The sequence below is a fragment of the Motacilla alba genome, chromosome 4 (assembly GCF_015832195.1).
Source record: "Motacilla alba alba isolate MOTALB_02 chromosome 4, Motacilla_alba_V1.0_pri, whole genome shotgun sequence".
Classification (NCBI taxonomy): domain Eukaryota; kingdom Metazoa; phylum Chordata; class Aves; order Passeriformes; family Motacillidae; genus Motacilla; species Motacilla alba.
Genome location: NC_052019.1, coordinates 617,569 through 638,432, shown reverse-complemented (window position 1 = coordinate 638,432; position 20,864 = coordinate 617,569). Strand labels below are relative to the sequence as shown.

Sequence of the window (20,864 nt, the reverse complement as noted above, 5' to 3'; positions counted from 1 at the left end):
AGCTCTGCGGTGCAGCTGTTCAGGTGAGCTCCTTCAGGTGAATTCGGCTGCTGCCCTTGGCAGGAGCAATGGAAATGTTCCCAGTGAGGGGCTCAGCCTGGATTTGGTGATTTCAGTGAGGAATCACAGAGTTTGGGGGTCCTGAGATACACAGGAATGCTGAAAAGCACAGGACAAGTGAGGAATATTGAATTACTACTTTCATTTTTTGGTAATTCCAGATGAAAGTGGAACAGGCATCATTACTACCAGATTTAATTTAAATTAGCTGTTTTATTTTATAGAAACAACTCCTAGTCTGTTTGTCAAATAAGCCAGTGAATGATGAAATAATGAAAAATAATGAAAATAACTAAATCTGGGGGAGAAACAATCTTTTTGAAGGTGAAATATAATATTTTATTTAATATATTTATTCATAACATTTATTTGAAGGTAAAATAAAGCTGTCCTGAACTTTGTAATGTTAGGGCTATTAACCAGAGCACCAGCATTAGGATCCAGCATTTCTGGCACGGCTGTAGAATTCAGATGATGATTTTATTCCACGTTCCATTCACAAGATGAATTTTTCAGGGTCTATTGAACCTTAAACCCAAATCTGATTTTTTAACCTGTTAAATCACCTGTGAGATGACAAATGGAATTAATGCAATGGGGAATAAACCCTTTAAAGGCTCATTGAACCCCCATGCCTTTAGAAACTCACATTTTTTATCTGCTGGTGAAATATTCTTTTTAAAAAATCTGTCTGAAGACACATGCGACCCCCCTCAAATAAGGAGTGAGAGAAGATGGAAGGCAAAATTGCAAATTTAATTGAAAATTCCGATTTTGGTCACTTCTGTGCTGTTTAGCTGCAGAAAAGCCAAGATACATTTGTATTCCTAGTGCAAATGTCTGGTTCCGAGCAGGAGCCCAGCTCCCAGAGAGACCCCTGCCCCAGTCCTCGTGGGAATGCTGCCTTTGGAGCTCAGCTTGGGAGCCCATTGCCAGCCCTGCTGCCAGCTCTGTGCAGCAACAGGGCCATCCCTGGGGGCTTTCCTTGCAGCTGCAGGTGGCTGCAGGTGCAGAGCTGCATGGGGCTGCAGGTGCAGGGCTGCATGAGGCTACAGGTGCAGAGCTGCAGGTGCAGAGCTGCATGTGGCTGCAGGTGCAGAGCTGCAGGTGTGGGGCTGCATGAGGCTGCAGGTGCAGAGCTGCAGGTGCAGGGCTGCATGAGGCTACAGGTGCAGAGGTGCAGGTGCAGAGCTGCATGAGGCTGCAGGTGCATGTGGCTGCAGGTGCAGAGGTGCATGTGGCTGCAGGTGCAGAGCTGCAGGTGCAGAGCTGCAGGTGCAGAGCTGCATGGGGCTGCAGGTGCAGAGCTGCAGGTGCAGAGCTGCATGGGGCTGCAGGTGCAGAGCTGCAGGTGCAGAGCTGCAGGTGCAGAGCAGGGAATGCTCCCATGCCAGCAGCAGCGTTCCTGCCCTGCCCAGGCTGCGTGGCTGCTGCTGTGCAGGGCAGCAGGTGCAGGGCAAGGGGATATTTTGGGGTGTTTCTCCCCGGTTTTTGCCAGGCACATGGTTCAGGTTCACACGTTCACAGTTCAGATGTTCACATGCTCCATTATCTGAAAGGAAATCCGTATCCATGCAGCGCCTCTCCTGGAGCTGGGATAGTCACAGGAAATGAAGGAAAAGCAGGTTTAGGAGAGCCAAAAGGGCCTCCTTCTAGTACTGGGTTTGTTTGGGGTGATAGAGCTGCACTAAAGGGAATGAAGAGGAGGCCTCTGCATTTCCGTGCTGGCTGGTGCTGGGGGTTCCTGCCAGCTCACCTTCTGCAGGTTCTGATTGCAGATCTGTAATCACACCCGGAGCTCGGGGAGCTGCAGGCACTGCCGGGGTGTGCTGGGAGCCTGGAGGCGCTGCCGGGTCCCTGGTGTTAACAAAGCCCCCGAGCCAAGGCTGGGGACAGCCTCCCTGCTCCTAATGGCTTTGTTAATGGAAATCAAGGTGTGATCTGCAAGCTGTGCCCAGCCCTGCAGCTTTCACACCTGGCTTGGTGTGAATGAAGGTGTGACACTCCCCTCAGCCCTGCTCCTTCCATGTCCCTCCTATTTCTGGGATTTATGGAGTTGAATTTCTCCCACCTGGAGAACTCTCCCTCACAGGGTGAGGGAGCTTCCCCTGCTTCTAAAGGGTTTTGCCTGCCCACCCTCCCAGGGAACAATTCCCAATCTCCCATCCAGCCCTGTCCTCTGGCATGGGAGCTATTCCCTGGCTCCTGTCCCTTGTCCCCAGTCCCTCTGCAGCTCTCCTGGAGCCCCCTCAGGCCTGCAAGGGGCTCTGAGCTCTGCCTACAGCTGAACAGCCCCAGGTGGCTTGGAGGATGCCCAGTGCTGTCCTGACTCTGGTGCCAGCAAGCTCTTCCCACAGAAATAATGTGTTTTTATAACGTAAATAATGTAAATATTTTCAATAACGTACCAAGCCAGGCTGCTGGAAGTGCACGGGCTGGAGCCAGGGCTGGGTTCTGTGCGAGCAGGGGCACAGACCAGCCTGGGCTCAGCATTAACAGCAGAACCAAGGTACAGCGAGGCAAAAGCAATGGCTTCGTTCTGTTAAAATCCTGTTTGCTGCTGGGTTGGGATTTCAGGAGTTGCTGATCCCTTGCCTGTTTCTGCAGGGCACCGTGCCCTTCTCCTCGGATTCCACCGGTGCCAGCAGCAGCTCCTGGGGGCCCAGCCCTGCCCTGAGCCACAAGCGACGGACGCGGATGCTGAGCAAAGGGATCCAGGCAGGTGAGGCCCTGAGCTGCACACCTCCCTGGGCTGCTCCTGCCCTTGCAGCCTGCTCTCCAGCCTGGCCGTTCCTGGTGATGGGTCTGCACAGCAGCACCCTCCAGATGCTGTCAGGGCGGGGTGATGTGTTCAGTGAACGTGAGCTTTTAGCTGCCGTTCTTGGGCTGCTTTAAAAACCAGTTTTCTCACTCGTAAATGTATGAACCTCAGCTTCTGCCCCATTTCGATGGCAAAGGTGAGCTGCCTTTTTTTATCTGTTGTTTTTTCCAAAAGACATCTGTTCCTCCCAGAATGGCTTTTGTAGGCATATGCTATTTCAGAAGGCAACTGCAGTGTTCCGTGTTCTTCCTGGGAATATTTTGGGTGTTAAATTCTATTTCAGTCCCGAGCTGCTCCTGGCCTGGTGCAGTTCTGCAGTTGGGTTTTTTCTGGTGGCAATTAGCAGTTTCTTCATTGCTTTCATTTCCACGCCAACTCCCCATCATCACATTGAGTAATGGCCTTGGTTTATTCATCAGATACAGCAATTATTTATTTATTCCTGCTTGTGTGCAAGCGGATTGAATCAGGGAAGGATTTTCATAGGGCAGAGTTAATTCCAGTTGAATTCCCACCCCCAGATAAACGTATATTTTCCTTGGGGTATTTGGTTTTAATTTCCCTCAGATTATCAAGCTGTAACAATCCCGAGCCACTGGAAACTGTAAAATAGGAATGTGAAAGGTTTGGACTGTTGGAGCCGGGGGAAGCACGTGCTTCTTCCCTCTGAGCTGGAGTGGGGCCGTTCCCTGCCCTGGCACATGGGGCTGAGGTGTCCCTGCCTGGCTTCCGTTCCAGGGGACCTGGAGATCGTCAGCAGCGCCACCAAGAAGAACACCCGGGACGTTGGGGTGACCTTCCCCACGCCCAGGAGCAGCCAGCAGCTGTGGCAGCCCCCGGGCCAGGGCCAGGGGGGAGCCTGGCAGCAGCCCCGGGCACAGCCGGGCAGGCTCCTGACGGACACACGGACCAGGAGGGGCAGGCTGCACCTCCAGCCAGGTCAGCACCCGGGGCAGGGCTGGGGACACCTGGGGAAGGGCTGGGGACACCTGGGGAAGGGCCGGGGACAGCCGGAGCAGGGCTGGGGACACCTGGGACAGGGCTAGGGACACCCGGGACAGGGCTGGGGACACCCGGGACAGGGCTGGGGACACCTGGGGAAGGGCCGGGGACACCTGGGGCAGGGTTGGGGACACCAGGGGCAGGGCTGGGGACACCTGGGGAGGGGCCAGGGACATCTGGGCAGGGCTGAGGACAGCCAGGGCAGGGCTGGGGACACCTGGGCAGGGCTGGGGACACCTGGGAAGGGCCAGGGACAGCTGGGGAAGGGCTGGGGACACCTGGGCAGGGCTAGGGACATCCAGGACAGGGCTGGGGACACCTGGGCAGGGCTAGGGACACCTGGGACAAGGCTGGGGACACCTGGGCAGGGCTAGGGACACCTGGGCAGGGCTGGGAACGCCTGGGGAAGAGCTGGGGACACCCGGACAGGGCTGGGGACACCTGGGGCAGGGCTGGGGACACCCGGACAGGGCTGGGGACAGCCAGGGCTGTGTCACGCTCCGTGGTGGTGGTGGTGGTGGTGGTGGGCACACCCTGCCCCGAGAGCACGCTGTGCCAAGGGGCAGGAGCCCCGGAGCTCAGCACACACACTGATGGATGGACAGACGACTCTTCAGCTAATTAGAGTTGGGAAGTGCTGTGTTTATTCCAGCACTGGTACAAGGGGAATGATTTCTGAGGATGTGTGCTCTTGAGGGTCTAAACTTCTTCTTTGTCCCTTAACCTGTTGCTATGCATTGAGTTTTGCAGTAGGTTTATGCATATTTATTTATCACAGTTAGCTCTGATCAGTTCTTGTGCAGAGAGCTCTCTGGTTGTCCATCCATCCCCTGTAGCTTTAGTTTTGGTTTGCTTCTTGTTTTAAGGTCCAAGGGGCTCCTCTTATTTTCTTCTAGCTTGGAAGTTCACATTCTTTTCACCTTGTTTGAGGCAGTTTTGTGAGCTGCAGGCTTTAGTGGGCACAGGTTTTTCACAAGCACAGCAAATGAACAGATTCTACAGACTAAACAATTCAGAGCAGCACACTTGACCTAGATCTGGAATGGGTTCCTAACCTAAGGTGATTCCTAACCTCGTGTCTCAACACACACTGGGAGGGGCCAGGCATGGAGTCCAGTGTGCTTTATTTCATTTCACACAATGCTGAAGGGGTGCAGGGGCCAGAGACACCACAAAGGAGGGTCCAGGGTATAAATACAGGGAGAAGGGGGGTGGAGGAGAGCATCAGGGATCCAGTGGTCTGAGGGCTCAGGGGCAGTACATTAGGAAGGGACTGACAGTGCTGCGGGGTGGTAGAAATGGAAATGCTGCAGCCTTCTTTGGGGTGTTTGGTGTTCAAAGAAGGTGTTCTACCTTCTTTGAGGTAGAAATGGAAATGCTGCAGCCTTCTTTGGGGTGTTTGGTGTTCAAAGAAGGTGTTCTACCTTCTTTGAGGTAGAAATGGAAATGCTGCAGCCTTCTTTGGGGTGTCTCCTTCAGAAGCCACTCGGAGTAAGGCCCCCAGAAGAGCCATTTCCAGTCCATGCACACACACACACACACCACGGACAGCTCAGCACAGGAAGCACAGGAAGGGTCTCTGCGTGATGTATTCCAGCGAGGGGTTATTCCAGAGCATGCCGAAGGATCAGGGACAAAGACAGAACCGTGGCTCTGCACGGGTTCATGATGGGGTCAGTGAGCTGGGGGCACAGGGGCGGGCAGAGGCAGCTGTGGGGAGGATGAGGCGTGCACAGCTGGGGTGGGCAGTGTCGGTGGCCCGTGGGGAGGCAGTCTGGTGTGGACTGGCAGCAGTGCTGCACAGCACCACGGGCTGAGTCCTCTCCATCAGCCCAGGGGGGAGTCTCCGTGGTGTGTTCTTCCAAGGCAGCCCCTGGGGATGTCCCTGCAGGGAGGATTCAGAGGGCTCCACACAAGAGGGGATGCCAGGGTGGATGGGCAGGGTTAGCCCATGGGGCAGCGGTGAAGGAGAACTCTCTAGAACATGAGCATGTCAGGTAATGGGGTAGGGAAAGGCAGCGGGCCAGTGGGCAGGACAGAACTGGAGCAGTGGACACAGAGCTGCAGAGCACCTGGGGGAGCCTCCTTCCTCACCCTGAGCTGGGAGGAAAGCCCCGAGCCTGCGGGGCATCTCTGCAGGGCATTGCTCTGCCCTGCCCTGCCCTGCTCGCTCACGGGCTCACAGAGCTGGCCCTGCCGCAGCCTCCTCCTGCTGGGGTCCCCGAGAGCTCAGCCAAAACCCTGCCAGGGCACTGCAGCGCTGGCTCCTGCTGGCAGGGTCAGCCGTGGCTGTTGCAGCAGGAAATGCAGTCACTGGGGAGGAATAAACAAGGTGGAGAGGTGGCAATCGTGTAGGTGCTTAACAAGAACTTCTGAGGTACAAAAGGTTCTGTTAAACTCTCAGTGCTGGTCACCAATTTGTCCTCAATGTCTCATGCCCTGAGGCTTCCCAGAAGATTTTTCCAGAGTACTTGGGTGAAAACTGGGAAGAACTCAACTGTTTTTGAGAGTTGCAATTTTAGGCTGCTGGTGGAGTCTCCTGACATTTTCTTTTTTTTTTTTTTTTTTTGTCGCTTAAATTCCTGCCACTCTTCACAACGTCACAATTAAATGTTTAAAAATATTTCCCTTACTCATCACTGTTGTTGTTGTGGGGACTGATCACTCTCTCTCATAAGAGTTTAATTTAGGAAATTCAGAATATCTGCTCAGAACCCCAGCTGATGTATTCACATCATTGTGTGTGTAAACTGTGAGTAACTGAATTCCTGGAGACACGTTGAGCATTTGGGAGATGGAAAGCATTTGATCTTCCAAAACATGGATGAAGAGTCACAGGGCTTAGGCCAGCAGAAAGGCTCCTTAAAAATGTGTGATTGCTGGTAAATAACTGTTCTTTCCGTGGAGAGAAACCTGGAAAATGAACAGTTCTGGGCTTTTCAAAAGCGGTATGTGATAAAGGCTTGCTGGGGAAGGAATTCTCCTGAACCTGCCCACGGTGTTTCCTACAGAAATGCCCCTGGAATTCAGCTGCAGTGAGGGGTTGCTGCAGTGCTGGCACTGCTGGGTTCAGCTGCAAACCTGGGCACTGCTGTGCTGTCACCCCTGGTCCTTCCCTGCTGAGGGATGTGGGACAGGATGGGATGGGAGAGTGGGGAAACCACTGGGTTGGGATAGAGACAGGCTAGCAGGGAAAGGAAAAGCCCCCTGAGCACAGCCAGACAAGGAATTCATTCTCCACTTGGAGAATCCTGGAGTGCGTTGAGTGGGAAGGGACCTTAATCCCACCCTGTGCCACCCTGCCATGGCAGGGACACCTCCCACTGCCCCAGGTGCTCCAGCCCCAGTGTCCAGCCTGGCCTGGGGCACTGCCAGGGATCCAGGGGCAGCCACAGCTGCTCTGGGAATTCCAGCCCAGCCCCTGTGCCAGGGCCTCACACCTCCCAGGGAACAACAATTCCTTCCCCATATCTGGTGTAAGCCCGCCCTCCTTCAGCTTCAGAGCGTTTCCCCTTGTCCCAGGTCCCTCTGCAGCCTCCTTGGAACCCCCTGTGGGCACTGCAGGGACCCTGGAGAGCCCCTGCCCACCTTCCCATCCCCAGGAGAGCTCATGGTGCCCGATGTGACTTGGGAGGTCAAAGCACCATCATTCCAAGTGCTCCCCCTCCTCTTCCCTCAGCTCTGTCTCCTGACCATGATGTGGGATGCCCTTGGGTCAGCTGGCATCACCTCTCCTGGCTGTGTCCCCTCCCAGCTCTTTGTTGTCCCCTCGGGCTCTGTGATTCCTGCAGGAATGCAGGACCATGGATCGGGATGGACACCAGGCACAGGAATGGCCTCAAACCTTCTTTCCCTTCTATGGAATGCAGGACCATGGGTCGGGATGGACACCAGGCACAGGAATGGCCTCAAGCCTTCTTTCCCTTCTGTGGAATGCAGGACCATGGATCGGGATGGACACCAGGCACAGGAATGGCCTCAAACCTTCTTTCCCTTCTATGGAATGCAGGACCATGGGTCGGGATGGACACCAGGCACAGGAATGGCCTCAAGCCTTCTTTCCCTTCTGTGGAATGCAGGACCATGGATCGGGATGGACACCAGGCACAGGAATGGCCTCAAACCTTCTTTCCCTTCTGTGGAATGCAGGACCATGGATCGGGATGGACACCAGGCACAGGAATGGCCTCAAGCCTTCTTTCCCTTCTATGGAATGCAGGACCATGGGTCGGGATGGACACCAGGCACAGGAATGGCCTCAAGCCTTCTTTCCCTTCTGTGGAATGCAGGACCATGGATCGGGATGGACACCAGGCACAGGAATGGCCTCAAGCCTTCTTTCCCTTCTGTGCTCTTTCCACAGGGACGCCGTGGCTCGTCCCAGCAGAGGACTTGGAATGTGAGTCGAGGAAAGAGAACCAGTGCAGTGCCAGTCCCGGCCCTGGGCCAGCCTGGTTTGAGCCCTGGAGCAGCACGAAGCCTTGGAGAGAGCCCCTGCGGGAGAAGAACTGGGAGGAGCAGCCCGGCCTGGGCCAGGGAGCAGTGACACCCACGGGGGCTGGCAGGGGGCTGGGGCAGCCCCTGGGCAAGCTCACGCTGCAGGTGAGGCCACCCTGCCCCAGGCACTGCTGGGGCCTCCGCAGGGGCACGTCCTGGAAGGCTTTCCCCAGAATATTTAAGTTATTTCCTCAGTATTTGACTTGGGATTAAACCCTTGGCTTCAGGAGCCAGGGGGATGCAGGTGACAGAACGTCCCACCACGCTTGTTTCCACGCAGAAACACTACTGAGGTGTACATAGTACGAGATCAAAATGAGTTTTTATTATTCTTTTTTATTATTTTGGGGGTTTTTTGCTTTCTGGCCAGTTTATTTCCACGTTGGTAAGCCAGAGGCTCAGAGGCTGCTGGCCTCCGAGCACCCAGCCAGCTTTAAGGACAGGAGTTTTATATTGCACCCAATATCATGAGGGGATTTTTTCCATGCTCTGGGGTTCGTGGTGGGTGTTCTGGGTCTCCCCTGCAGCTGCCAGCCCCAGCTTGGCCTGGCAGGGTCTGTTTGTGTCCCCGCAGGAGGCCCTGGCCCTGCACCGCCCCGATTTCATCTCGCGCTCGGGGCAGCGCCTGCGGCACCTGCGGCTGCTCCGCGACGAGAGGAGGCTGCACGCGTCCCAGAGGGACAGGCTGCTGCCACCCCACGGGGACAGGCTGCTGCCACCCCACGGGGACAGGCTGCTGCCACCCCACGGGGACAGGCTGCTGCCACCGCAGAGGGAGCAGCTGCTGCCACCCCAGCAGCTGTTGCAGCCTGCAGGGAGGAGGAAGGACTGCAGGACTGCAAATCACCTGGTGTCCAGCCGAGGTACTTCATGCTCTGCCTTGAATCCCTTGGTGTCATGAACTCCACATTATGCTTCAGGATGCATTTATTTATTTATTTCTCCTAAAGCCATTGCAGTTATTTAACCCTGTTGTCTGTAAGATCTTACAGAGTTTTTTGTAAGAACTTCTGTAAAACTTACGAAGGACTCGCATTTTTGCTGTAACAAGCTCGTTCATCGTTCCTTTATCTCAAAATTTTCCATTCAGGTTTCCTGATGAGAGAAAAAAGAAGAGCAATTCCCAAGCATGAAATGCTTCAAAGATCTAAAAGGTAAAGTTCAGGGAATTTTATTTCGGGTGGATCGGTGTGCTGGGTAGGGAAAAGCTTTGAATCCTGTCTGCAGTAAAGGAACTGGGTGTGCAAATAATTCAGCTTTTGCAGTGAAAAATGCAGGTGCCTTATCAGAGGGAGAAATGTCCTACTTAGAAGTTCCAAGAAACAAGATCACTTTGGAAAATCATTTCTGTAGCTAAAGCTGAGGATTCTGCTGCAGTGTCAGCCATCCTCAGCAAACTGGGTCCCACGTGAGAGGGGCTGGGCTGGGGGACACTGGGGCATCTGAGGAAGCTCACAAATCACCAAAGTGGGTAACTGGGGCAGCAGCCAGGCAGCATTCCCCCACAGCAAGAGGCTTTCCACAGAAATAATCACCCCAGGGGAATGCAGAGGCTCTCACCCTTGGAAGAAGCACCTGAGGGTAGGGTTTGTGTCCTTTCTGCCTGCAGGAGTTCATCTCTGCAGCACCCAGCACACTGCCATGCACTGGCCCTCGGGGCGGCCGTGCTGCACGGGGGGCTGGGGAGGGACAGGAAGAACTGGGAGCTCCCTGCAGCTGAGCTTTGCTGTGAACGGCATGGGAAGGGCTGGGCCAGGACCAGCAGAGGTGGCAGAGCCTTGGAAATGATCCCAGGCTGGTGGGATGAGGCCTGAGCAGCCTGGTGCAGCCTTGGGATTAACCCTGCGTGGAGCAGGAGCTCGGTGGCCTCCAGAGGTTTCTGCCAGCCTCGGTTTCTCTGGGATTCCACCAAACTCCTGCTGCAATGCACAGTGTATAAAACAAACCCTTGGCGATTTTTAATGACTTCAACGATTTTCATGATACATTTTAATGATTTTTAGCACTTCAGAGTACTCTTAGGGTGCCAGGGGAAGGTGTCCCTGCCCCTGGCAGGGGTGGCACTGGATGGGCTTGCAGGTCCTTCCAGCCCAAACCATTCCAGGACTGAAGGAAAACTTGGGGATGCATCAGCACGGGGGAAGACAGAGCAGGGCAGCACTGCTGGAAGCACTGGGATTTTGGAAATGCCCGAAAAGCTTCAGCGAGCTGATTGCTGTGCTGAGCTCCTGCCTTGGCTGCAGGGCCATGGGGGTGTCCTGGGGACACTGGGGACACTGAGCTCCAGCTGGGTCACCACGGCAGGACAGAGCTACAGGTGCTGCTCTGGGGAGGTGCTGGGCTGGGAGAGGTGTTCCAGGAGTAGCAGAGCCATTGCAGGAGTAGCAGAGCCATTCCAGGAGTAGCAGAGCCATTCCAAGGGTAGCAGAGCCATTCCAAGGTAGCAGAGCCATTCCAAGGTAGCAGAGGCATTCCAAGGGTAGCAGAGCCATTCCAAGGTAGCAGAGCCATTCCAGGAGTAGCAGAGCCATTCCAAGGTAGCAGAGGCATTGCAGGGTCAGGAGAGCCATTCCAGGGACAGGAAAGGCGTTCCAGGGGCAGGAGAGGTATTCCAGGGCAGGAGGGGGGTTCCAGGGGCAGGAGGGACATTCGAGGGGCAGGAGAGGAGTTCCAGGGGCAGGAGAGCCATTCCAGGGGTGGAAGAGCCATTCCAGGGGCAGGAGAAGTGTTCCAGGGGCAGGAGAAGTGTTCCAGGGGCAGGAGGGGCATTCCAGGGGCAGGAGGGGCATTCCAGGGGCAGGAGATGCGTTGCAGGGGCAGGAGAGGCATTCCAGGGGCAGGAGGGGCATTCCAGGGGCAGGAGATGCGTTGCAGGGGCAGGAGAGGCATTCCAGGGGCAGCAGAGCCATTCCAGGGGCAGGAATTCCCAGGCTCAGTGCTGCTGGGGGTTCCACAGTGGGACAGCAGCAAACTGCAACCACGTTTGTCAGGGATGTGCTTGGCCAGCAGCCCTTAGGGATGTGGGATAGAGCAGAGGGGGTGTGTTGCAGTAAAGCAGATGGGATTCAGTTTCTCCATGCAGGAAGAATAAAGCTCACGTTAAATAAATAAAGCAAATATATAAATATAAATATAATAAATAATATAATGCATATAAATAAATGTACATGAATAAAGCTCATATCTATGCAGTTTTTAAAGACATTGTGTTTGACGAATTGGTTAGTAACCTTAACACTCAGTCTGTTGGTTAGAAGGTGCTTGTGTGTGTATGTGTTAATGCTTCTTTTCTTCAGGTGCTTGTGTTTTTTCTTTGTAGATTCTCATAGGACAGATCTTTTGTTATTACTTTTTTCTTTACAAGAATAAGTTGTTATTCAAACTTGATTCTCACAGTTTTTTTCTCATAAGGACTTACAAGCTAGCTACTGGTTCAGCTAAAGTAGCAGGGCCTAAACCATGTTTTACAGGGCTTTTCTTTTGTAATAGCTCTCCTTGTGTAGAGCAGCTGTGGGATTCAGTGTCAGGCAGTTTCACAGGGCTGGTTTTGCCTTTCCTCTCCCATTAGGATGTACGAGCAGCTCCCCGAGGTGAGGAGGAAGAGGGAGGAGGAGCAGAGGAGGCTGGAGTACAGCTCCTACCGCCTGAGGGCTCAGCTCTACAAAACTGTGAGTGCAGCACCCTCTGGGCTCAGCCCTATAAAACTGTGAGTGCAGCACCCTCTGGGCTCAGCCCTATAAAACTGTGAGTGCAGCACCCTCTGGGCTCAGCCCTATAAAACTGGGAGTGCAGCACCCTCTGGGCTCAGCTCTGCAAGCCTGGGAGTGCCCCTGATCCCTCTGGGCTCAGCCCTATAAAACTGGGAGTGCCCCTGGTCCCTCTGGGCTCAGCCCTGCAAGCCTGGGAGTGCCCCTGATCACAATGGAGATGGACAAAGACACCTGCTCTTCATGCAGGATAGCCAAATCTCTGTTCACATAGCTCATAATTCATTATATATATATATATATAAAAATTAAATATATATTCTATATATATCTTCATATATAATTAAAATAATATAAGATATAATCTTTGTATATAATAAAATTTATGTTCTATATACATTATATATAATATATTAATATTATATATTACATTATATATTTTTATAATATATAATATAAATATATTATATATTATACATTATACATTATACATTATACATTATATATGGTATATATATTTTGACATAAATTTACATAAATATAAATATATAGTAAAAATATAATATATAAAATATATTTCTGATATATATTTCTGATATATATTTCTGTTTATGTAATCATATACTATATTATATATGTTATATACATATAAGTTTTATGGTACTGATATGGTTACCAGAAGGCACTGGCAATGCCTGCTGCCCGTGTCCATCACACCTTTCTGTTCCTCCTGTGTTCACACTCTGTCTCCTGGGGAGCCAGTGTTTCTCAGGGGTGGAGCTTTCCTCCCCACAGGTGTGAGCTGCCTTCTCACAAAACCAGGTTGTTTCGCTAGCTGATTGTCACTATTGTAATTCTCATCTCACAGTAACGGGGCCTGATTTTAGAAGGGTTTGTTAATAAGGTTTTACCTGTGTGTGACACCCCCTCCTCTCTGGAGCCCCGGGTTCCCTCAGGGAGTCCCAGACACAGGGACCTGCTGAGGGGGGGGTCTCTGACAGCCAGGGCTCTGCTGAGGGGCTCTCTGAAAAGAGAAATATCTGCTGAGGGGCTCTCTGACAGCCAGGGCTCTGCTGAGGGGGGGGGGTCTCTGACAGCCAGGGCTCTGCTGAGGGGCTCTCTGAACAGCCAGGGTCTGCTGAGGGGCTCTGAACAGCCAGGGTCTGCTGAGGGGCTCTGAACAGCCAGGGTCTGCTGAGGGGCTCTCTGAACAGCCAGGGATGTGCTGAGGGGCTCTCTGAACAGCCAGGGCTCTGCTGAGGGGCTCTGAACAGCCAGGGCTCTGCTGAGGGGCTCTCTGAACAGCCAGGGCTCTGCTGAGGGGCTCTGAACAGCCAGGGTCTGCTGAGGGGCTCTCTGAACAGCCAGGGTCTGCTGAGGGGGGTCTCTGTTTGAAAAGAGAAATATCTGCTGAGGGAGGCAGGAGCCTCCCCTGAAAGGGAAAATGCAACCCCCCTCCCTCTGAATTGCTGTAATTTTGAGATTCAGGGGCTCTCAGGCAAAGGTAAGGGACTGGCAATAACAGTTCTTTACTATGGGAATTAAAAATACGAATGCAATAGTACAAAAAAACAAAACAAGACAACAAACCATTGTCAGAGCCAGAAGAGGAGCTCTCCTGTGGCCTGGCAGTGAATGAATGAATCCATCCCAGTGGGACACCTCCCACTGCCCCAGGTGCTCCAGCCCCAGGGTCCAGCCTGGCCTGGGACACTGCCAGGGATGAGGGACCATCTCAGTGTCCAGGCTGAGGCATGGGAGGCAGCTGAGCTTATTTGACTCAAAATAAGACCCCAGAATAGTGAATATATATGAACAAAATCCTCTTCCCTTTTGTAAAGCAGAGTGCAGATATCCCTGCAGGGCCCTGGCAGGTGAGGGGCTGTCGGGGCTGGCATCAAGGCATTGCTGTGACACTTTGGGGCAGCTCACTGAGGGGAAAAGAGAAAAATTAGAAGTTTTCTTGGCACTGAGTGGGGATGATCCTGAGCCCACCTAGAACTGGAGCCGTAAAAATCCCTGGGCTGGAGTGCACAGACATTCTTGATCTCTGAAATTGTTCAATACTTCTCTTTATGAAGATAGCAAAGTTATTTTTATCACGGGGTGCACGTGGATCTGGGCTGCTGTTCTGTCCCAGCAGCCCTTTGCTTTTGTACTTTTAATTTCAAATAGAGCATAAAATCATCCCAGTTAGATCAGGGGACGGGGAGTGCCCTGGAATTTTGCACTCTGTAGCGGGAGCAGACTCTGATCTGATGGCAGCAGCAATCACAGCTTTCAGCCCCAGTGAAGCAGAAATGCATTTTCTGAGTTTATGGACCCAGACCCGTTCCATTTCCGAGGCTTTTCCACAAGGGGGAGCGAGCATGTGATGCCGGTGAGTTGGAGAGAGCCGCTGGAGGGAGCAGCAGGTCATGGCCTGTCCCCCTCCGGGATTCCATACCAATGCTGTGCTCAGCGTTTCTCATTTCCAAAGCACTCAACTGCCCCGTGCCCCTCTGCTTTTCCCTCAGATCACCTCTGGGGTTCCAAAGCCCTTCTGTGCAGAGAACCTGTGCTCAGCATCTCCAGAGCCCTTCTGTGCAGAGAACCTGTGCTCAGCATCTCCAGAGCCCTGAGCTCACCTGTGCCCCTCTGCTTTCCCCTCAGAAGATCACCTCTGGGGTTCCAGAGCCCTTCTGTGCAGAGAACCTGTGCTCAGCATTTCCAGAGCCCTTCTGTGCAGAGAACCTGTGCTCAGCATTTCCAGAGCCCTTCTGTGCAGAGAACCTGTGCTCAGCATCTCCAGTTTCCAGAGCCCTGAACTGCCCCGTGTCCCTCTGCTTTTCCCTCAGATCACCTCTGGGGTTCCAAAGCCCTTCTGTGCAGAGAACCTGTGCTCAGCATCTCCAGAGCCCTGAACTCACCCGTGTCCCTCTGCTTTTCCCTCAGAAGATCACCTCTGGGGTTCCACAGCCATCTGTGCAGAGAACCTGTGCTCAGCATTTCCAGTTTCCAGAGCCCTGAGCTCACCTGTGTCCCTCTGCTTTCCCCTCAGAAGATCACCTCTGGGGTTCCAAAGCCCTTCTGTGCAGAGAACCTGTGCTCAGCATCTCCAAAGCCCTGAGCTCACCCGTGTCCCTCTGCTTTCCCCTCAGAAGATCACCAGCCGTGTCCTGGGGAAGAAGGTGTCCTGGAGCTGACCCCAGCCGGGCTGAGCACACGCAGCAGCTGCACAGGAGCAGGCAGTAAACACTTCTGCAGCCCCGATGGTGCTCTTGGGTCACTTCTGTGCTCACTGATCTGCCCCACGTAAGAATCGGGGACGGGGGGGAGTGTCAGGGTTTTAAATAAATACTGGGGTTTTATAGTGGTGTTGGGCACTTGCAGAGGAAACAGAGTCTGGAAAAACTTGGTTCATAATATATTTATAACTCCCTGATTGGAATAGCAGTTTTATATATATATTTTCAATGGGTTTTAATGAGGATTTTTAATTATTTTTTAAATTCTTGTCTCAATGTAGAGAATTAACTTGTTATGTTTTGTACTTCAATAAAACAGCTGAGTTGGGATAACTGCTGCAGCTGTGTTTGTGTAGGGACCGGGAGGGGCTGAGCAGAGACACTTCTGTGGTGCTGGGAGCTTCCAGGCCTTTCCTGGGAGAATCCCCTGTTTCGGATGGCTTGTCCTGCCAGGGTCCCTGGCTGTGCCCTGGGCCAGCATCACTGAAAGGTGCAGGGCAGGGAGAGGTTTATGAAGTGCTCGAGTCTCAGTTTCATCTGATCATCACTGAGCAGTTCATGGGATGGATAAACAGGAAAAGACATCTGAGGAAAACAGAGTGGGTGTGAGCTGTGGCTTCCTATGTTCCCTGCCTCAGATGTTTGTGGCAGCTCAGCTCAGAAACAGCTGGGAGGGAACACCCACTCCTGGGAGGGCTGGGCACCGCTGGGGTGGAAGGTTCTGGAGAGACCCTGCAGGGGCTCCAGGAGAGCTGAGAGGGACTGGGGACAAGGGACAGAGGGACAGGAGCCAGGGAATGGCTGCCACTGGGAAAGGGGAGATTGGGCTGGGATCTGGGCAAGGAATTGCTGGCTGGGAGGGTGGGCAGGGGCTGGGCTGGGATTCCCAGAGCAGCTGTGGCTGCCCCTGGATCCCTGGCAGTGCCCAAGGCCAGGCTGGACACTGGGGCTGGAGCAGCCTGGGACAGTGGGAGTGTCCCTGCCATGGATTGGTGGCACTGGGTGGGATTTAAGGTCCCTTCCCACCCAACCCATTCCAGGATTCCCTGATCTGGTCAGGTCCCAGAAATGGAAGTTAAAGTGCAGATTAACTTCCCATGGCTGGGATAAACCAGCTCAGACTGCGGCTCCTCTCCTCAGACCTTCCCACCTCCCCAAAGGCAGTGTCACCTGTTTGTCCCAGCATCAGCCTGCTTTGGGGTGGAGGGAGCTCGCAGCCCGTGCAGTGCCACCCCCTGCCCTGCCCAGCCCGGCCCTGAGCTGCGCTTTGCTCCTTCCACTGCCTTGGGATCAGGCGGGATGGAATTGCTGCCTTGCCTCTGGAATTTCGTGCTGTGGCTGGAAATGAGCTTTGTGTGAAGCAAAGGGTGCTGAGCGTGCTGGGGCTGAGCTCTCTGGCGGCTCCTGAGACACACAGCACAGATTTGTTCCCTGGGGGCTGCTGGAGCCCCAGCGTGCCTCACTTGGAGCTCGCTCCAGGCCCCTCAGCTGCTCGTTTGTGCCTTTAAGCTTCCAGTGAGGAGATGAAGGGAGCTGGAGGGCCTTGCTGCTCCAAAATCCCTCTGACATCCAGCCCAGCGTTCCCCCAGCACTGCCAGGGCCCCCCTGAGCCGTGTCCCCAAGTGCCACATGCACAGGGCTGTGAAATGCCTCCCAGGATGGGGACTCCAGGGCTGGACAAACCCTTGGGTGATGCTGCTGCTGGGGGTGTTCCCACCCATCCTGGCCTGATGTCTCCATGGGATGCTCCCCTGCCCTGTTCCAGGGCTGGACAAGCCCTTGGGTGATGGATTCCCCCCAGAGCTGGTGCTGGGGGTGTTCCCACCCATCCTGGCCTGATGTCTCTGGGGATGCTCCCCTGCCCTGTTCCCTGCCCTCGGGTGGGCACAGCTCCTGTGCATGCAGAGCTCCGGGTGTTTGCAGCTCAGGGAAGGAGGCTGCTGACATTTGCAGCCACGCTTCCAGCACGCCAAGCTGCTTTCCAAACACGCAGGAAATGGTGCTTGTCTTGTGCTGGCTCCAGAGTGGAGTCATCCCCTCCAAATCTGCTGTGCACAGAGACTTGAGGGTAAATTCTGCAGAGCTCTGGAAGGGGAAACAGGGCAGGAATCAGGGTAAATTCTGCAGAGCTCTGGAGGGGGAATCAGGGCAGGAATCAGGGTAAATTCTGCAGAGCTCTGGAAGGGGAATCAGGGCAGGAATCAGGGTAAATTCTGCAGAGCTCTGGAGGGGGAAACAGGGCAGGACTGTTTTTTTTCAACACCATCGGAGCAGATTTGTGTTTTCAGTTATTCAGAATTGTCCTTTGATCAGCAGCACTCCCAGGGATTGCTGTGTAGGATAGATGTGTGTCCACAGGCTGACCTGCAGCTGGGAAACCTGGATGAGATGGAAAAGAAGGAAAAGAGGTGTAAAAACCCACCTTTTGCATTGAAATGTGCTTTATTTCAAAATGACAGGCTTTTTTCCCCTTCCGAACTCCTTCCATTTCTTCCTTTATGACCATTTCCACTCGTTCTTCCTTTGTGCTGTGAATTCCATCCCGAGGGAATCAGTCCTGACCCTCCTCTGTGGGGGCACCCTGTGGGGGTTTTTGGGGTCCTGCCTATGGGGAACCCAGCAGGTCTGGGTGTTTCTGGAGCCCCTCTCCAGCAGGTTTGGGTGTTTCTGGAACCCTTCCTATGGAGAGCCCCTCTCCAGAAGATTTGGATGTGTTTGGAGCCCCTCTCCAGCAGGTCTGGGTGTTTCTGGAGCCCCTCTCCAGCAGGTCTGGGTGTTTTTGGGAATCCCCTCTCCAGCAGGTCTGGGTGTTTTTGGGAATCCCCTCTCCAGCAGGTCTGGGTGTTTTTGGGAATCCCCTCTCCAGCAGGTTTGGGTGTGTTTGGAATCCCCTCTCCAGCAGGTTTGGGTGTTTTTGGGAATCCCCTCTCCAGCAGGTTTGGGTGTGTTTGGAATCCCCTCTCCAGCAGGTTTGGGTGTTTTTGGGAATCCCCTCTCCAGCAGGTTTGGATGTTTCTGGAACTCTTCCCATGGAGAGCCCCTCTCCAGCAGGTCTGGGTGTTTTTGGGAATCCCCTCTCCAGCAGGTCTGGGTGTTTCTGGAGCCCCTCTCCAGCAGGTCTGGGTGTTTTTGGGAATCCCCTCTCCAGCAGGTTTGGGTGTTTTTGGGAATCCCCTCTCCAGCAGGTCTGGGTGTTTTTGGGACTCCCCTCTCCAGCAGGTCTGGGTGTTTCTGGAGCCCCTCTCCAGCAGGTCTGGGTGTTTCTGGAGCCCCTCTCCAGCAGGTCTGGGTGTTTTTGGGAATCCCCTCTCCAGCAGGTCTGGGTGTTTTTGGGAATCCCCTCTCCAGCAGGTCTGGGTGTTTCTGGAGCCCCTCTCCAGCAGGTCTGGGTGTTTCTGGAGCCTCTCCCATGGAGTCCCCTCTCCCCCAGGGGCTGTGGGGCTGGGGTGTCCGGCTCGTTCTGTCCCTGCTGGAAGGGTTTCCATGGAGATGCATTGCAGTGCGATGTGAAACACGGCTCCAGTGCCCGATTTCCTTGGAGAAGGAAGCTCCCAGGCCTGCAGTCGCTGTTGCTGTCCTGGTGGGTGCCTGCTGGGGACTCTTCCCAGGGTTTCTCTTGGCCCTTTTGTCACTGAGAGCACCACGGGAAGGCTTTGGAGAGGAGAAGATGAAGGATTTGTGCCAAGGCAGGTGAGGAAACCTCTTCCAGAATTCCAGGATGGTTTGGATTGCAAGGACCTCAAAGGCCATGCAGGCCCACCCCTGCCCTGGCACCTGGAATTGGATGGATTATAGACTTTAAATCAGCCCTCCCCAAAGTCCATCTCATTTTTTCCATGAGTGCACCCTGGATTATAATTCACTTTTCCTGAAACAATTCCCTGAGGAGGACATGACTTCCTGCCTGGCTGTTCATTAGTGCAGATCCCAGTTTAATGCAGTGGAGCAGATTTTAATATATTGTTTCCTTTGTGCTGCCTCTGGGAGCCCCTGACTGCTCCTGGGGCCAGGGCAGGAATTCGGCCTGGGGCAGGAATCTGGCTGGAAATGGGAAAGCCCGACTCTTTCACACGAGCGAGGTTTGAAAGTCAAGCTTTCAGTAACGTTTTTCTCCCTGCATCAGCAGATGAAGTGACCTCTGCTGCCAGGGGGACCCTGCGGGAGGGCGAGCGACCTGGGCGTGACAAACGGGAGCCACGCTGGTGAATGCTGCTGGAAGGAGCTCGGATTCCAGGGGCATGAGACACTTGGGAGAGCCTTCCTGGGGAGAAGGGGCTTTCAAACCAGTCTAATTTTATTCCTGTACCCGCACGCTGCTGCCCTGTTGCTTCACCAGGGGCTCCTTCCAACTTCCCTTGAGCCGGAGAGATTCCAAGAGAGATTCCAAGCTGGTGCCCCCAGGCTGTGCTGCTCCCCCACCTAGATGGGCTCAGAACATGCCATGAATTGTCCTGGCTGGCTCCTGCCTCCTGCCTGGATTCCTGACTCATCCACTGAGCAGCCCTGACCTTCCTCTGGCCCGGGAAGAGCCCCGGGAGTGACCGAGGAGGGGACACGGCTCAGGAGTTGTGTGACATCACTGTGAGCTGTCCCTGGCGTGGCAGGGGTGGCACATCTGCTCTGGGAGACTCCATCTGGCTCTGCCAGGGTTGGTATGAGGAGGTGTTTGACTGGAGAAGGGACACAGGCCAGGGCAGGGAACGGAGCTGGGAAGGGAATGGAGTTCCTGAGGGAGCTGGGAAGGGAATGGAGAGTTCCTGAGGGAGCTGGGAAGGAGCTGCAGAGTTCCCGAGGGAGCTGGGAAGGGGCTGCAGAGTTCCCGAGGGAGCTGGGAAGGGGCTCAGCCTGGAGCAAAGGAGGCTCAGGGGGCCCTTGTGGCTCTGCACAGCTCCTGCCAGGAGGGGACAGCCGGGGGGGTCGGGCTCTGCTCCAGGGAACAGGGACAGGAGCAGAGGGAATGGCCTCAGGGTGGGCCGGGGGTTTGGTTGGATATTGGGGAAATCTCCTCATGGAAAAGGTGCTTGGCAGGGGCTGCCCAGGGCAATGGTGGAGTCCCCACCCCTGGAGGTGCCCGGGGAAGGCCTGGAGGTGGCACTCACAGCTCTGGGCTGGGGACAGGGTGGGGATTGAGCAGAGCTGGGTCTTGGTGATCCTGGAGATCTTTTCCCACCCCAACAATCCCCTGATTCTGTGTCTGTCACACCTGAGGGTGTCCCTTGCAGAGGGACCTGTGCCAGGTGAGGGCTGATGGAGTTTGAGCTGAGGAAGCCCCAGGCTGTGGCTGCCCAGGGTCACCCTCCTGTGCCCGTGTGCATGGCTGGGGACAGGGAGTGCCTGGGAGGGGCAGCAGCCTGCAGCCAGAGCCCCGGGGGCTCTCCTGTCTGTGACCCAGCTCAGGGGGACCCAGCTCAGGGTGACCCCAGCTCTGGCTGACACCAGCTCTGGGTGACCCAGCTCAGGGTGACACCAGCTCTGGTTGATCCTGGGCTCTGGGGGCCCCAGCTCAGGGTGCTGCCTACTCTGGGTGACCCCCAGCGCTCCCCACGTGCT

General features: G+C 54.4%; 1 protein-coding gene across 2 annotated transcripts in view; it reads left to right on the top strand.

Annotated features, from left to right (window-relative positions):
- The window catches only part of ALMS1 (ALMS1 centrosome and basal body associated protein), a 50,791-nt gene extending 34,818 nt beyond the window's left edge, over positions 1 to 15,973 (top strand). The window contains exons 11-17 of one of the 2 annotated variants that reach the window (XM_038136194.1): positions 2,668 to 2,782; positions 3,620 to 3,820; positions 8,247 to 8,485; positions 8,955 to 9,243; positions 9,471 to 9,534; positions 11,949 to 12,048; positions 15,231 to 15,973. In XM_038136194.1, coding sequence (XP_037992122.1) covers positions 2,668 to 2,782; positions 3,620 to 3,820; positions 8,247 to 8,485; positions 8,955 to 9,243; positions 9,471 to 9,534; positions 11,949 to 12,048; positions 15,231 to 15,272 — 1,050 coding nt within the window. In that variant the 3' untranslated portion in view covers positions 15,273 to 15,973. Of the gene's footprint in view, positions 1 to 2,667; positions 2,783 to 3,619; positions 3,821 to 8,246; positions 8,486 to 8,954; positions 9,244 to 9,470; positions 9,535 to 11,948; positions 12,049 to 15,227 lie in introns of both variants that reach the window. The other variant, XM_038136193.1, reaches the window with a different exon arrangement.
- Positions 15,974 to 20,864: the final 4,891 nt, after the last annotated feature.